The following is a 15,899-nucleotide window of genomic DNA, read 5'->3' as shown; positions in this document are numbered from 1 at the left end:
CTTAGGGTAGGCCCAAACTAAATCCAATGCCTGTGATTTCCAGCAACAAAAATCAGCAAATTATCGGGTTTCATATAATATATGCATCAGGTTATTCCAAATGTTAATTTGCTTACTGCATTAAATTTTTTGGGCTCAAGCCATGTAGTCCCGATGAACCTTCCTTCAGGACGACATGGCTTGAGCCCAAAAATGACAAATTCGAAGATAATTTGTATTTTTCCTAACCATACAAACCTTAGCTATTTACATTGGGTTTACCTTTTAGCGCCGCAGAAATGAGGAGCCAATAGTTTTAACGAGGGTTAATTACCCCCGCGCTAGTTAGCGGGGGGTAGGGGAAGGGTAGCTTGCTACCCCTCCCCCCCCCACACACCGGTGACTTGCTTCACTTCACTTAGAGGTAGGACTTGACTTGGGGGTCAGGGATGGCGGGCACATATGTGTAAATAGCTAAGGTTTGTATGGTTAGGAAAAATACAAATTATCTTCGAATTTGTCATTTGTTCCGTAACCGAAATACAAACCACGCTATTTACATTAGGTGACTTACCCCTTAGGAAGGGTGGAAAGACCCCAGCCTTACTGACTTCGGCTTGCCCGGGGGCTCGATCCCTCAGTGAGCAGTACTAGAGAAAGGGAGCCCCTGTACCTCACAAGTTCCTAGCATCGCTAGGAACGAGCGGCCTACATAAGCAGTGTGTGGAGGAGAGTGTGACCCGTCCTATGAAGTTGACCTTGAGACCTTCAGATAGGAATTCTAGGATAGGACGTTCCCAATACCACCTCATCAGGGTATGGGAGACGCAACAGTATTAAGCTTAATACTAGGAGCACAAAGAAGCATGGGTTACCTGCAGAGGTCGAGGTCAGCTATGCGAGGACCAGGCTGCTGCTTCCCCAAGAGAGGGGAGAATGAAGAAAGTAGTAAGGGTCAGACATACTCTTTCATTCACGCAGACTAAGACCGGGTAACAATGCCCTCAACCTACTGCTACTTGTCCAAAAAGGAGCCTGAGGTTAGATCAGCTGTTGTGCAGCCACCACAGGGCCGATAGAAAACGTATCGAGGCTCCGGTGGGTCACGTCTTGCAGGTAGTGGGCTGTGAAGGTCGTCTGACGCTTCCAGACCCCAGCTTGAAGTACCTGCGTCACAGAGAAGTTTCTCTTGAAGGCCAGGGATGTAGCAATACCCCCGACATCGTGTGCCCGAGGGCGACGTGACGGAGGAGGGTCCGGATTCAAGGCATGGTGGATGACCCTTCGAATCCAAGCTGAGATGGTGTTCCTGGTGACCCTCCTCTTAGTCCTGCCTGTGCTCACAAACAAAGCTCGCACTTGAGGACGGACTGCAGCCGTTCTCTTCAAGTAGTGCCTCAGACACCTCACTGGACATAGTAGCAGCTGGTCTGGGGCGCTTGTTACGAAACGGAGACTCGCGATCCTGAAAGAGTCGAAACGAGAATCCGGCACTTCAGGATTCTGAGTCTTGGCAACAAACTCAGGGACGAACCTGAACGTTACCTCCCCCCATCCCCTTGAATGGGCGATGTCGTACGAGAGACCATGAAGTTCACTAACCCGCTTGGCCGAAGCCAAAGCGAGTAGGAAAGCCGTCCTCCAAGACAGGTGGCGATCGGAGGCCTGGCGTAATGGTTCGAAGGGAGGTCTCTTAAGAGACCTGAGGACTCGAACCACGTTCCAAGGAGGTGGTCTCACTTCTGACTGGGGGCAGGTAAGCTCATAGCTACGTATGAGTAAAGAGAGTTCTAGCGATGAAGAAATATCCACGCCCTTCAGTCTGAAGGCCAAGCTTAAGGCTGAGCGATAGCCTTTCACTGCCGAGACAGAAAGGCGCATTTCTTCCCGCAGATAAACGAGGAAGTCCGCTATTGCTGGAATAGTGGCATCGAGTGGAGAGATACCCCTTCCACGACACCAACCACAAACGACTCTCCATTTTGCTTGGTAGACTCCCTCAGAGGATCTTCGCAGGTGCCGAGACATTCTCTCCGCAAGGAGACGCTGGATAGTCTCCAGGCGTGAAGCCGAAGCGAGGCTACGGCCCTGTGAGGGACGCTGGAGTGGGGTTGTCTGAGAAGCTCGGGTCGTGGAGGAAGCTCCCTCGGGAGCTGCAGAAGGTTCGGAAACCATACCGCGTGATGCCATAGCGGAGCTACCAGAGTCATTGAAAAGTTGACCGATAGTCTGGTCCTGTTGAGCACCCTTCTCATCAGACAGAATGGTGGGAAGGCGTACACGTCGATGTTGTCCCACCGTTGCTGGAAAGCATCTTGCCAAAGTGCCTTGGGGTCCGGGACTGGGGAGCAGTACAGGGGCAGCTTGAAGTTCAAAGCTGTCGCGAACAAGTCCACAGTCGGGGAACCCCACAAAGTCAGGACTTTCCTGGCTATCTGAGGATCCAAAGACCACTCGGTACTCACTATCTGCGAGGCCCTACTCAGACTGCCGGCGAGCACATTCCTCTTGCCAGGAATGAAGCGAGCTGATAGTGTTATCGAGTGGATTTCGGTCCACCTCAGTCTCTACTGCAAGATGGGATAGCTGCTGCAAAAAAGTGCCTCCCTCCTTGTTGATATAAGCCACTACCGTGGTGTTGTCGCTCTTCACCCCCACGGAGTGACCCGCCAGGGACCGTTGGAACTGCTGAAGAGCCAGAAAGATGGCCTTCAATTCTAGCAGGTTGATGTGTAGGCACTTTTCTGATTCTGACCAAAGGCCTGAGGCCCTCTGGTTCAGAACGTGCGCCCCCCACCCTTCTTTTGACGCGTCCGAAAACAGAGTCAATTCCGGGGGGAGGACGAGAAGACTCACTCCCTTCCGCATTTTCTCGTCGACCAGCCACCATCGCAAGTCCGTCTGTTCCAGAGACCCCATTGGGATCAGAATGTCCGGAGAATCGGATCCTTGATTCCACTGGGACTTGAGCCGCCATTGAAGGAATCTCATCCTGAGGCGGCTGTTTGGAACCACACGAGCCAGGGAGGATAGGTGACCTAAGAGACGCAACCACGACTGGGCGGGGAGTTCTTCTCGCCTGAGGAAGGGTTCCGCCACCCTCCTCAGCCTTGCTATCCGGTCGTCTGATGGAAAGGCTTTGTGGAGATTGGTGTCTATTAGCATGCCTAGATAAACCAGTCGTTGGGACGGCTGCAGAGAGGACTTCTCGAGGTTTACCACGATCCCCAGATCCTGGCAAAGATCCAGAAGCCTGTCTCAGTGCCGAAGAAGGGTCGACTCCGAGTCTGCTAGGATCAGCCAATCGTCCAGATAACGAAGGAGACGAATGCCGTTCCTGTGCGCCCAAGATGAAATCAGGGTGAACACTCTGGTGAACACCTGAGGAGCTGTGGAGAGACCGAAACACAGCCCCTTGAACTGGTAGATCTTGTCGTCTAGGCAGAATCTCAGGTACTTCCTGGAAGACGGATGGATTGGGATCTGGAAGTACGCGTCCTTTAGATCCAGCGTGCACATAAAGTCTTGTGGTCTCACCGCAAGTCTGACCGTGTCTGCTGTCTCCATGCTGAACCGGGTTTGCTTGACAAACCCGTTCGGAGCTGAGAGGTCGATGACAGGTCTCCAGCCTCCAGACGCCTTCTCTACATGAAAGAGTCGACTGAAGAAGCCTGGGGAGCCGTCGAAGACCTCCTGGAGAGCACCCTTCTCGAGCATGGTCTCGACTTCGGCCCGAAGGGCCAGCCCCTTTGCCGATCCCGTGGCATAGGAGCTCAACGACACTGGATTCGCTGTCAGGGGAGGTTGAGATGTTGTGAACGGGACGCGATAGCCTTGGCCGATCACTGAGACCGTCCAAGCACCGGCCCCGTGTTGCTGCCACCTGCGGACGCAATGCTGAAGGCATCCCCCCACAGGTGGAAACGCAGGGGGACTGCCACCCCTAGGGCTTGCGGCTACGGCCGCCACCCCTAGGAGTCTTGCCTCCCCTGGAGGACTTACCGCCCCTCTTGACCTTGGCTGGAAAGGGCTGGGGCTTAGACACCACCTCCTTAACTGCCGATGCATGCTTTGGAGCCTTACGAGGCTGCTGCTGCTGTTGCGGCGGAGCTGGAGGCTTATAGGGCCGAGCTGTAAGGGCCCTATGGAGGAGGGAGTCCGTGCTGGATTTCCTCCACCTCTCAGCCGTTCGCTCCATGTCTTGAGGCTCAAACAGGTTCTCCCCCAGAAGGGAAGCATGTCGGAGCCTACACACATCCACGGCGGGGACCTTCGGATGGAATCTCTCGGACACAGCATCGCGACGCTTCAACACCGAGTTGGCCCACAGGGTGGTGACCTGGTGCGCCAAAAACTCGATGGAGCGGGTGCCCGAGAGTAAGAAGGTCTCTAGGGCCTTCCTATTGGTCTCCTTGGACAAGTCCTCCGAGCGCAATAGGATGCCCAGAGTTCCTAGCCAAAAGTCCAGCCACGAAGTGGCCTGCATGGCACACTTAGCGACCTTTTCGTGGCTAAGGATCTCTGCCGCCGAGAACGACACCTGCCGGGCAGAGAGTTTCTCAAGGGGAACTCCCTTCGCCAGCTCCTCCACAGAGTGATGGAGAGGAAGAGCGAGACTGGACTCACCCAGGATCTCGAAATACCTCCTCTGCTGAAGACGAGGAGGAGAGATGAGTTTGTTCCCGGCAGAGGAACGACTGGAGGAGGCAAGAATCGCGAGCTGAGCGTTGGCCCTAGCTCTGGCACTCTTCAGACCCCGAGACCAGGGCAGAGCCGCACTGGACTTAGGGGCCTTCCGAACGTCAAACACTTCATCTAAGATAGTGTCTTTGCCTTCACGGGGGGCGATCACGGGGTCCATAAGCCCATTAAGTTGCCTTATCAGGCTTAGGACCTGCCAGAAGGCATGTTCGGATTCCTGCTGATCTTCTCCTTGCGGGCTGGCAGCTAAGTCTCCTGTCCCAGGGATCTCTTCCTGGGGTGAAGCGTGGACGTTCCCCCGGGGAGCCGCGGGTTCCTGGCGAATCCTCGAAGATGATTTCGGGACGGTCTTGGAGTCCTTGGATTCTCTCCTGGGAGGGATACAGGATCCCAACAAAGAGGGTCGAGGAGCCCCTTCCTCACGAGAAGACTCTCCTCCACGAAGCGAAGTCTCCCCCTTGGTGCCGAGGGGAAGACTACCGCTTCACTGGACTCACCCGAGGACGGAAAGGCCTCGTCCACGGGAGAAGGAGAAAGCACTCGAGCAGGAGAAGGGGGCTTCGCGACAGACCTCTTGGGAACCAACTTCGCCCTGGGGGAAGTCACCACGAAGTCCACTCCTCTCTTTCTCTTCAGCGTAGGAGAGACAGCCGTTGGTTTGTTGCCCTGATCGGCGAGTGCTGGCTTCATAACCCTCACTAACGCCCGCATCAGAGGACCAAACCAAGTCTGTTGCTCCAAGGACACAGAGTCCGAAATCCTCGCTGGAGGGAAAGGGATCGGGCGATCCTTTGGAGTGGACACCACAGTACCTGCCTGGGAAGAATGATGCACTAACCTCTCCTCAGTATCTTCCTTGTCCTGCACTACAGTCCTGCGTTTGGATGGAGGCGATCCCGAGCGTTGTCTAGGAACACGCGTTCCTGCTGCTACCAATGGCTGCGAAATTCGCCGCGAACAATGGTCGCGCGGGCGAGCGATCGTGTGGGCGCGCAGGTGGATGATCGCGCGAGCGCGCAGGTGGATGATCGCGCGAGCGCGCGGGCGAGTGGGCGCGAGGGTGTACAGGTGAACGAGCGCGTGTCCGAGTCGGCGAACGAAAGCGTTGGCGCGATGGCGAGGGAACGCATTGCCGCGTGGGCGAGGAAGATCGCTGGCGATGGGGTGAGCTGGCAAGCGCTGACGCGCAGGTGGGCAATGGCACGTTGTCGCATGGTGACGCGTTGGCGAGCGATAGCGCGCAGGTGAATGATCACGCGATGGCGAGCTAGTAAATGGCGAACCATGTCCCTTCAGAACCTCTGGTCGACGAAGCGTTGGAGAACGCGTGCGCGCAGGTTGTAAATCACGCGGGCGGTCCGGAGATCGCCGATAAACAGGTGATCGTTGACGAGTAGGAGAACGCTGATGAATAGGCGATTCTAAAATCACCTGTGCACGCTGGCGAGCAGGTGAACGCTGGCGAGCAGGAGATCGCTGGCGAGCAGGAGGGCGACGCGTGAGATCCTGTGAAGGAACTGGTGGCGCGGCGCGTTCACGAACAGGAACAGGAAGATCGTAGGCGCGTGGGCGAACATGTGCTTTTGAAACACGCGCTGGAGAACGCGAAGGCTGTTGCTTAGACACAAGATGAGAGAGCTCAGGAGACTGATGGCACTCAGGGAGTCCAACAGGAATTGCAGGATGGTCAGAGACCACAGGGCGATGATCCTCAAAAGAGCGCTGACGCTCAGAAGAGCGCTGACGAGCAGGAGAGCGCCTGTGCGCTAACACTGCAGAAGGGCGAGCAGAAGAATGCTGGCGCGCTAAGTGTTCCTCAGGAACCACAGGATGTAGGATGTCCTCAGGAGAGCGCTGACGAGGAGGGCGAACATCAGGAGAGCGCCGGCGAACAGGTGAGCGCTGACGAGCAGGAGAGCATTGACAAGCAGGAGAGCGCCGACGAGCAGGAGAGCGCTGACGATCAGGAGAGCGCTGACGAGCAGGAGAGCGCTGATGAGCAGGAGAGCGCCTGTGCGCTAGCACTGCACGTGGAAGGGAAGAATCCCTTTGCCCCGAAGGGACCGTTGCCCGTCGGGTGACGAGTTCCCCAGAAGGTGAAGATCTAGCAGGAGTTGGAGAACGGTCTGCAGAGAGGTCCAAAGGAGCAGGAGCTGTAGGCTGAGTACGACGAGGAGAGTCCCCTTCGGAGGAAGAAGATCCAAAAAGGCGCCTCTTAACCCCCTTATAAAGGGAAGGGAGGCCCTTGCGACGTAGCGGACGGTGAGCCTTACGGCGGAGGCGGCCACGGGGAAGATCATCAGGACCATCAGTCCTCCGAAGGGGAGTCTCAGTCAAGGCACTTCCCTTAGAAGGAAGCTGAACAGCAGAAGAGCCCGTAGGACTCACTTCCCCCTTTGAAGGATGTACGGAAGGGGGAGGAGAGCCGTCAGCACCATCATCCTCAATTGCACCTGCAGAGGATTGCCCAGCCACGTCGGAGGCCTCTGCCACCACGACGTCGACGATAGACAGAGGGTCTACCTCTGCTACCGCCGGCGACTGCTTAACGGCGGCCCCCAACGAGACAAGGTCAATCAAGGCGACCCTGGAGGGCAAGCCCTTAAGCCCCAGGGAAGCCCAAATCTGTAAGAGATCATCATTAGACAAGGAGTTATCAATGGCCTCCCCCGGAGGAGGAGGGGGAACCGCCCCGCTATGGGAGGCGACGCCCTCTCCCCCCACCCAAGGTCAGGAAACAGAACTAGGGCCTGAGCTACCACTCGGCCGACTCTCCTTAGGAGCCGGACGAGGGGGAGCTTCGGAGGAGGTTTGGGTGGCGAAAGAAGAGTCCCGAGAACCTTCCTCCTTCAAGGCAACCCCCGAAGGAGAACGGTCTCTCTTGGACTTCTTCTTACGCCGGCGGCCAAACCTCTCCCACTGGGAGGCAGACCACTCACTACACTCACTACACATGTTCTCCTGGTCACACCGTCGGCCCCGACACTGAGGGCAAAGGGTGTGAGGGTCCGTATCTATGGCCGACATAAAGGTCCCACAAGGGCGGCCGACAACACCAGGGCACGTACGCATAGTAAGATAATAATAAACGGTAGTCAACTTCAAACAAACACACAAGCTGTAGTAAAGAAAAAGCAGAAAAAAGATTAAAGGCTGTCAACGAGGACGATGAACAGACAAGTCTGTTCACCGCCGAGCCAAAAGTGAAGTGAAGCAAGCCACTGGTGTGTGGGGGGGGAGGGGTAGCAAGCTACCCTTCCCCTACCCCCTCTAACTAGCGCGGGGGTAATTAACCCTCGTTAAAACTATTGGCTCGTCATTTCAGCTGCGCTAAAAGGTAAACCCAATGTAAATAGCATGGTTTGTATTTCGGTTACGGAACAAATAGATTTTTCGCTTCGCTTCAAAATCCGTTTTATAATATAGTTTTATTAGAGTATTTCAGTTAGATTTGTGTCTGTATCTCTGAATGTTTGTAAGATGGAGACCTTCTGTACAGTACAACTTCTTTGGACAGTTTAATTTGGAACTGACTTCAACATACAGTGCTTTATCAATCTTACAAAATAGCAGTATCATCCCGTAAACAATAGGCCGAATAAATGTTATGTACAGTAACAATGTTCTTTGACTCGCGATCTTCATACTTATGAATTTTAATAATTCTATAAAAAGACTAAAAACTAAAAAAGAAAATTCCAAAAGAGTCATACTTCACTAAGGGAGAGATGGAAATGTATGATGATTATGATAAAAGAAGAAATAAAAAAAAAAGAATTACTGGCCACAAATAATGAAATTCAATGAGTTTGAATGTCAGTCACGGAAATTCTCAGCGCACGGCCCATAAAGACACTCTGTTCCGACACACTGTGCAAGATTTACACACCTTGCAACGAAACCATTTCAAATCTTGATATGTAGTACACACACGCACATGCGACACGTAAGGATTTTCAAGTTTCTGATGTACTACAGCCTAACATTTACCAAACTCAAAATCAATAAATAATTCTGCAGGGCAAAACAGTTTAAAGAAAATAATGCAGAGAATATTTCTTTGGCTATTACAGATTATGTCCTTTAAAATGAACATGTGGCAAGGAGTGCAGTGATTACTTTCCGGTAATACACTTCTTCGGCACGAACGTAAAAACCGTCCAGGCATTGTCACGTAGCCCTAAAGTTTTTCTCTATATAATATCACTCAAAACTGCAGATCACTTTGTATATACATCGGCGCCCTCCACTGTATGTGCGAGTCCTCAACGAAATGCAGACTCAAATCATCCAGGTCACTTCCACATTTTAAAAATGATTTTCCTAGGAATATTAAGGTACTGTGATACTTTATACACTAAAGTACTGTACATAGATAGCGCAATATATACAGTTCATGGCCAGACGTGGTCCAGTTATACGTTAATATACACTCAGTAATCGGAATCTTCTTCATCGTCCTCCTCTTCTTCCAAGTCTGACTCGACCTCCTCTCCAGTCTCTTCCAGTTCGTCATCTGCGTCTTCTTCTTCCTCTTCTATTTCATCGCCCAGGAGTTCCTCATCTTCCATATCCTCGTTCATATCCTCCTCCTCCTCCTCCTCTTCTTCCTCCACCTCCTCGTCTTCCCCCTCTTCTTCATCGTCGTCGTCATCGTCATCGCAGTCGCCGGTGCCGTCCTCTACATTTTTCTTACTAAAGTTATCATTCCCAGAATCTTTGCGTACATCCGACATTTCGCTTTCTCCTCCGACGACATTAGAATTTTCTGGCTCTTCTCCTCCGTCTGCATCTTCCTCATCATCCTCCTCCCCTTCTTCTTCCTCCTCGTGTGGCGACGGCACCCACTCTTCCTCGCTCAAAGATATATCGGATAAGCTCTTAACACCTTTGTCCTTCCGACCGTCTGTCGGAACTCCCTCCTCCCGAGACTCCAAACTCTTCTTTCCAAGTTGTCTCCGTTTTCTCTTGTATCTCGTGGCTCTCTGTTCTTCTTGGTCTGCCTCGTTCTTGATTTCCCCTTTGACCTCTTCCGATTTGACCTCTTCGTCGTCTGCTACATCCATTTCCTTGGACACGGGCTTAATGTAATGGCTGGCCAGATGCTTGTACAAGTCGTGCTCCTCGAAAAATTTCTCGGAACACTCGCTGCACTCCAGAACCTTCAACTGCCGACTGTTTGCATCGCTTGCCGAGGCAAAGGTTTTCCCCAGCCTTCCAGCTTTAATCGGGGGCTTACAAATATGCGTCTTTATATGCATCCAGAAGTCTAGCCTATTTGGAAACCGAATCTTACACACGTTACATACAAAATCTTGTTCTTGATCTTCTGTACAGGCAGTCTTTAGAATCTTCTCTATGTTGAAATTCCTCTTTCCTATGTGATGAGCGTATTTCCTACCAAGTTTGCATTTACAGATCCAACAATAGTTTCTGTATTCAAATTTCTCAAGCAGGTCTTTCGGTACGAGAGCATCCCACATCTCGAGGGTGCAGTAGTGCTTGCAAACGTGCTTGCACAAGCACCACTGGCTTTTAAAGATGGAGCCACACAAGTGGCACATTTCGCTAATCTCTAACTTCCTCATCAGGAAGAACTTGTGGGAAGACATCATGTGCTGCACGGCCTCAGAAGTCTTCTGGAAGACTTTCAAACAGCGCGTGCATTTCATACCTTCCTGAGGATCACCCTTCCGAAGCGAGTTGGAGGTCGCTTCGGCCGAATGGGCTTTCGCGGTGGATTCTTCGTCTTCATCTTCCTCCTCCTCGTCCTCATCCTCCTCCTCTTCGCTCTCCTCTTTGACCTTGCAGTTTTCTTCCTTGAAGTCCTCCTCTTGCACGACTGGCAGGAGGAAATGCGAGGCCATGTGTTTGTTCAGGTCCGTCTTGTCTTTGAATTTCAACAGACACTCGTTGCAGTCGAGGGTCTCGGTGCTCACGTACACGGGCTGTTCAATCGCGGGTTTCTTTTTGGGATACTTATAAAAATGCAGGTTAATATGTTTCCAGAAAGCATGTCTATCACTACAAGTGGCATCGCACAGAGTGCAGCTAAACTCTGGTTCTTCTCTGAGCTTCTTTGAATTACTCATCAAGATTTGTTCTATCTGAGTATTTCTCATGTTCAAGTGTCTGCTGGCTTTCCTCCCAAGCATATTGTTGCATATCCAACAAAACCTTCGGTCCTGTGACACGTCCAAAATGTTTCGCGGTACGAGATCGTCCCACATGCTGAGCTCACGGTAATGGTGTAAAAGATGACGGCAGAGGAGCATAGGCTTCCTAAAAGCTTTATCGCATATGTGGCAAATCTGGGTTTCGGCGACCATGTTTTCTAAGACAGACTTGTGGTACTTCTGCACGTGATCCACAGCCTCCTCCTTATTCGCAAACTTTTTACGACACCTCTTGCACTTCTGGAAATGTCTTCTCATGGGAGGTTGGCTATTGGATAATAGTCGTACACCGAGCGAACACGAAGAAGTTCTTTTACCGCTATCTCGTCGAGGCCGCTTCCGACTACTTTTCGGAGTGGAATCGGAATCGTCATCGTCGCTGTTTTCCGACTCGCTCGCGACCTCCTCCATGTCCGAATGTATGAGATGCGCAGCCAGGTGCTGATGGAGCTCCGACTTCTTTTTAAACTTCATGGGACATTTGCTACATTTCAATCTCTTCCCCCCCTCCACGTTCTTGAAGTGCGACTTGGAGAGATGAAGTCTGATGTGTTTCCAGAACAGCATCCTGTCCGGAAATGTTTCGTCACACATGGAACAGTTGAACGGCTCTCCGTCTGGGTCTGCGGACGAAGTGGCCAAGAGGCTCTCTATCGTGTTGTCCCTCCTGGCGGCGTGGTACCTGTGATTAGTCATGCCACCCGTCTTGCATATCCAGCAAGTGTTCCTTATGGTTTCCATGTCAATATCAGGAGGTATCAGAGAATCCCACATGCCCAGCTCGCTATAGTGATTAAGAATGTGTTTACAAAAAGCTAAACTGGACAAAAACGTCTTACCGCACACGTGGCACATCTGCGGCTCTCGCGTCATAGCCGTCAGCGTCGTTTTGTGGTGCGCCAGAACGTGATTGATGCCGTCTTCCTGATATTCGAACGTAAGAGAACAGTGTTTGCATTTGTGTTTCATGCCTTCTTGCTTGATAAACACGGGAGAGTGTCTCGTTTCTTCGTCCTGACAAATCTCCTCCTTGACTTTGACCGAGATCGCATTGACATTCAACGTTCCCCTGTCGATGCTGTTGTCTTCCGAAAAATCATCCGTTATTTCCGTATTATCGACGGTGGGGTTCCTCTCGCGCAAAACCATCGGCATCTCGGGAGGTTCGTTGTCGTTGAGCACGACTTCTTTCCCCTTTTTATTCCAAGGGCCACAGAACTTGATGTGATTGGTGTATTCCTCCAGGGTCTGGAATGACGTCTCACAGAACCCGCAGGCGTGGGAGTTCTCCGGGCTCTCCTTGCGCACGTGTTGCTCCTCGCACACGTTCAAGTGATCCATGAACGTCGCTCGCAGATAGGACTCCTTGCAGTAGCGACACGTCAACTTCGAGTCGTCCTTGTTGTGCACTTGCAAGTGGTGGGCCGACTGTTCTTCTTTTGTGTCGAATAACGCCAGGCAGAGGTAATGACACCGCAGCTTATTCTTGTGGGCTGCTATCTGATGCTGGAAAACCTTTTTCACGTTAGTCCTGCTGGTATTGCACAATGGACAAGTCGGTTTTTCCCTGTGCTTCTGCTTTTCATGCTGTCGTAGCTTATTGTACGACTTGAACACGGCGTCGCACTGGTCGCAAGGAATTCTTCTCACGTAGCTATACCTGGTCGTTCTCCTGTTCGAGACTTTAGTGTCGTCGCTGACGTCGTCATTTCTGAAATCGGCATCGTCGTCATAGAAGGCCTCGTTTTTCCCGGGGCCCATTTCTCCAGGTTCCTCCTTGATACGCAAGCCGGACGCACGGCTCGTCGGAGTGGAACCCAGCAAGCTATCCTGACGACGAGCAGAATGGAACGACTGTGGGATTATGTTCAGTGAGAAGGGAGAGGTGAGATTTGAGTAAGGTAACTTCGATTTGTTGCTCATAACTAAGTCCTGTAACATCAACTGCATGGGATTGTCCGACCCGAGGACTTCTAAACCATCCTCTTTACCATTGTACTGAGATGACTCGCTGCTAAAATTATAAGGTTTCATGTCTCCCATCAGCAAGTCTTCGTCAGTGATTTTGCTGCTGGGCACACCTAGGTGCTGAGCGATATGAATCTTCAACTCGCATTTGTTCTGAGTCTCTTCGTTGCATAAGTAGCAAGTGAATTTCTGAAGACTCTCCGCTTCCTGGACCTTTACCTTCTGTTTTCGAAGGGGCTTCTCTTCTTTAGGTTCGGGAAACTCTTGCGTTTCCGGTCCTCCGTTCTGAACGTCCGACCAAGTTCCCCCGTTGGTCTCGTTCTCTGTCGGTTCCACCTTGATTCTATTCTCCAGTCCACTGTGCTCCCGAATCAAATGGTCGGCGTGTTCTTCTTCTGTGGTGAAGTCTGCCGTGCAGGTCTTGCATTCGTACAACTTGTGTATTCTCTTCTTGTGGATCCTTTTGGTGCGCGGAGTTGCGAACAACCCCAGGCAGATGTTGCACTGGACTTCCAGGTGGCTTTTCGTGTGCTGCGCAAATCTCTTTTCATCTTTGCTTTTAAACGTGCACCACTTACACTGTTGAACGGCCGATGCGATATGATGTGCTGCAAATACGCCGGCGTCTTCTCGAAGGTGCGCCCGCAGTGCTCGCACACCTTCACTTTCGAAGTGGATGCGTTCACCTTCGCCTGTTCCTGGTCTTGATTGGATGTGGAATTGGAATTGGAATCTTCTTGGAAGTCCGGCTTTTCCTGGGACGGCGAGCGTAACGATGATAAATCTGCAGAAAGATAAGTACAGTAAATGATTTCGAAATACAGTAATACTGTATTGGCCAAGCAACAAAATACAGTAACTGAATGAACACACAATACATCTCATGCAAGCGTAAGAAACTATTACAAGCGGCCAACAAAAACTAAGCTTATATAACATTACAGGTAGGCTACTGCACCGGGTTGTCCTCTGTCCAAAGGGGGCGAGATTTGCAAAATACTTTATGTTCTAATGCATCATGCTGTGCATTGTTCAAATTCTCCAGCTGCACAATTTGTTTCGGGCTCAAATCAAAGAGTTCTCTTGCTTGAGGGTACACTCGGGCACACTATTCTATCTAATTCCTCTTCCTCTTGTTTTGTTAAGTTTTTATTAAAGTTTATATCGGACTTATTTTAATGTTAGTGTTCTTAAAATATTTTATTTTTCCTTTTTTTCCTCTCCTCACTGGGCTATTTTCCCTGTTGGAGCCCCTGGGTATTTAGCATACTACTTTTCCAACTAGGGTTGTAACTTAGCAAGTAGTAGTAATAATAATAATAATAATAATAATAATAAAAGTCTAATCTTTCTGTATCACCAAAGACCAAAGTACAGTTACATTTGAGTTTATAATTTTATCAAAAAGGAAATGTTGGCAAACTTTTATTACTGAAGTTTGTGAATCTTGACTTTGATCATCGATTGTAATATGACAAATTCATAGATAATTTGTATTTTTCCTAACTATACAAACCTTAGCTATTTAATAGGGGTATTACTTTCGGCGTAGCTGAAATGAAGAGCCATTAAAAGCTGTGAAGGCATAATGAAGTGTGACTCGTCCTAGGAAGTTGATCTGAAGTTCTTGAGATGGAAACTTGTAGACAAGGACTTTCCCAATACCACCTCATCAGGGTATGGGGACGTGACAGTATTAACTTAATACTAGGAACACAAGGAAACATGGTTTACCTGCAGAGGTTTGAGGTCAGCTATGCAGAGAACCCAGGATGCTGCTTTCCCCAAGAGATGGGATGATGAAGAAAATAATAAGGGCCAGTCAAACCATTCCATTCATGCAGACTAAAACTGGGTAACAATGCCCTCAACCTTCTGCTACTTGTCCAATAAGGAGCTTGAGGTTTTAAACCAGATGTTGTGCAGCCACCACAGGGCCGATAGAGAACGTATCGAGCCTCCTGTGGGTCACGTCTTGCAGGTAGTGGGCTGTGAAGGTTGTCTGATGCTTCCACACCCCCGCTTGAAGGACCTGCGTCACTGAAAAATTATTTTTGAAGCCCAGGGACATAGCTATGCCCCAGACATCATGTGCTCTAGGGCGACATAACGGAGGAGGATCTGGATTCTGGGCCAGATGAATCACCCAACGAATCCATGCAGAGATGGTGTTCTTAGTGACCCTCCTCTTAGTCCTCCCTGTGCTAACGAACAGAGCTGGCACATGAGGACAGACTGCAGCTGTTCTTTTAAAATATAGCCTCAAGCTCCTTACCGAGTATAGGAGATGGTCTGGGTCATCTGTTACAGAACAGAGACTAGAAATCCGGAAGGAGTTGAACCGAGAGTCCGCTACTCCCGGATTCTGAGTCTTAGCAATAAACTCAGGGACGAATCTGAACGTTACCTCCCCTCATCCCCTTGAATGGGCGATGTTATACGAGAGACCATGAAGTTCGCTAACACGCTTGGCCAAAGCCAAAGTTAGTAAGAACACCGTCTTCCAAGTTAGGTGGCGATCTGAAGCCTGGCGTAATGGTTCATAGGCAGGTCTCTTAAGAGACCTGAGAACTCGAACCACGTTCCATGGGGAGGTCTCACTTCCGACTGAGGGCAGGTAATTTCATAACTTCGTATGAGTTGGGAAAGTTCCAGCGAAGAAGAAATGTCCATTCCTTTCAGCCTGAAAGCTAGACTTGAGGCTGAGCGATAGCCTTTCACTGTCGAGACTGAAAAATGCATTTCTTCCCGCAAATACACGAGCAACTCCGCTATTGTTGGAATAGTGGCATCGAGTGGAGAGATACCCCTTCCACGACACCAATCACAAAAGACTTTCCACTTTGCCTGGAAGACAGCTGCGGATGACTTTCGCAGATGTCCAGACATCCTGACCGCAACTTGTTGCGAAAATCCTCTCTCAGCGAGGAGATGCTGGATAGTCTCCAGGCGTGAAGTCGTAGCAAAGCTACGGGTTTGTGGAAGATATTGGCATGTGGTTGTCTGAGTAGATTGTGCCGTGGAGGGAGCTCTCTCGGTAGCTCCGTCAGGAGTTGCAGAAGGTCCGGAAACCAT

At 50.7% G+C, this 15,899-nt stretch overlaps 1 protein-coding gene across 1 annotated transcript in view; it reads right to left on the bottom strand.

The window, feature by feature from the left end:
* Positions 1 to 7,987: 7,987 nt before the first annotated feature.
* Positions 7,988 to 15,899, bottom strand: part of LOC137626725 (uncharacterized) — a 70,783-nt gene continuing 62,871 nt past the window's right edge. The window contains 2 exon segments of the mRNA XM_068357735.1: positions 7,988 to 13,411; positions 13,414 to 13,608. Of these exon segments, the coding sequence (XP_068213836.1) occupies positions 9,114 to 13,411; positions 13,414 to 13,608 (4,493 nt within the window). The 3' untranslated portion in view covers positions 7,988 to 9,113.

The sequence above is a fragment of the Palaemon carinicauda genome, chromosome 34 (genome assembly GCF_036898095.1).
Source record: "Palaemon carinicauda isolate YSFRI2023 chromosome 34, ASM3689809v2, whole genome shotgun sequence".
In the NCBI taxonomy this organism is placed as follows: domain Eukaryota; kingdom Metazoa; phylum Arthropoda; class Malacostraca; order Decapoda; family Palaemonidae; genus Palaemon; species Palaemon carinicauda.
The sequence above is the reverse complement of the archived record's forward strand: the minus strand, read 5'-3'. Positions and strand labels throughout refer to the sequence as shown.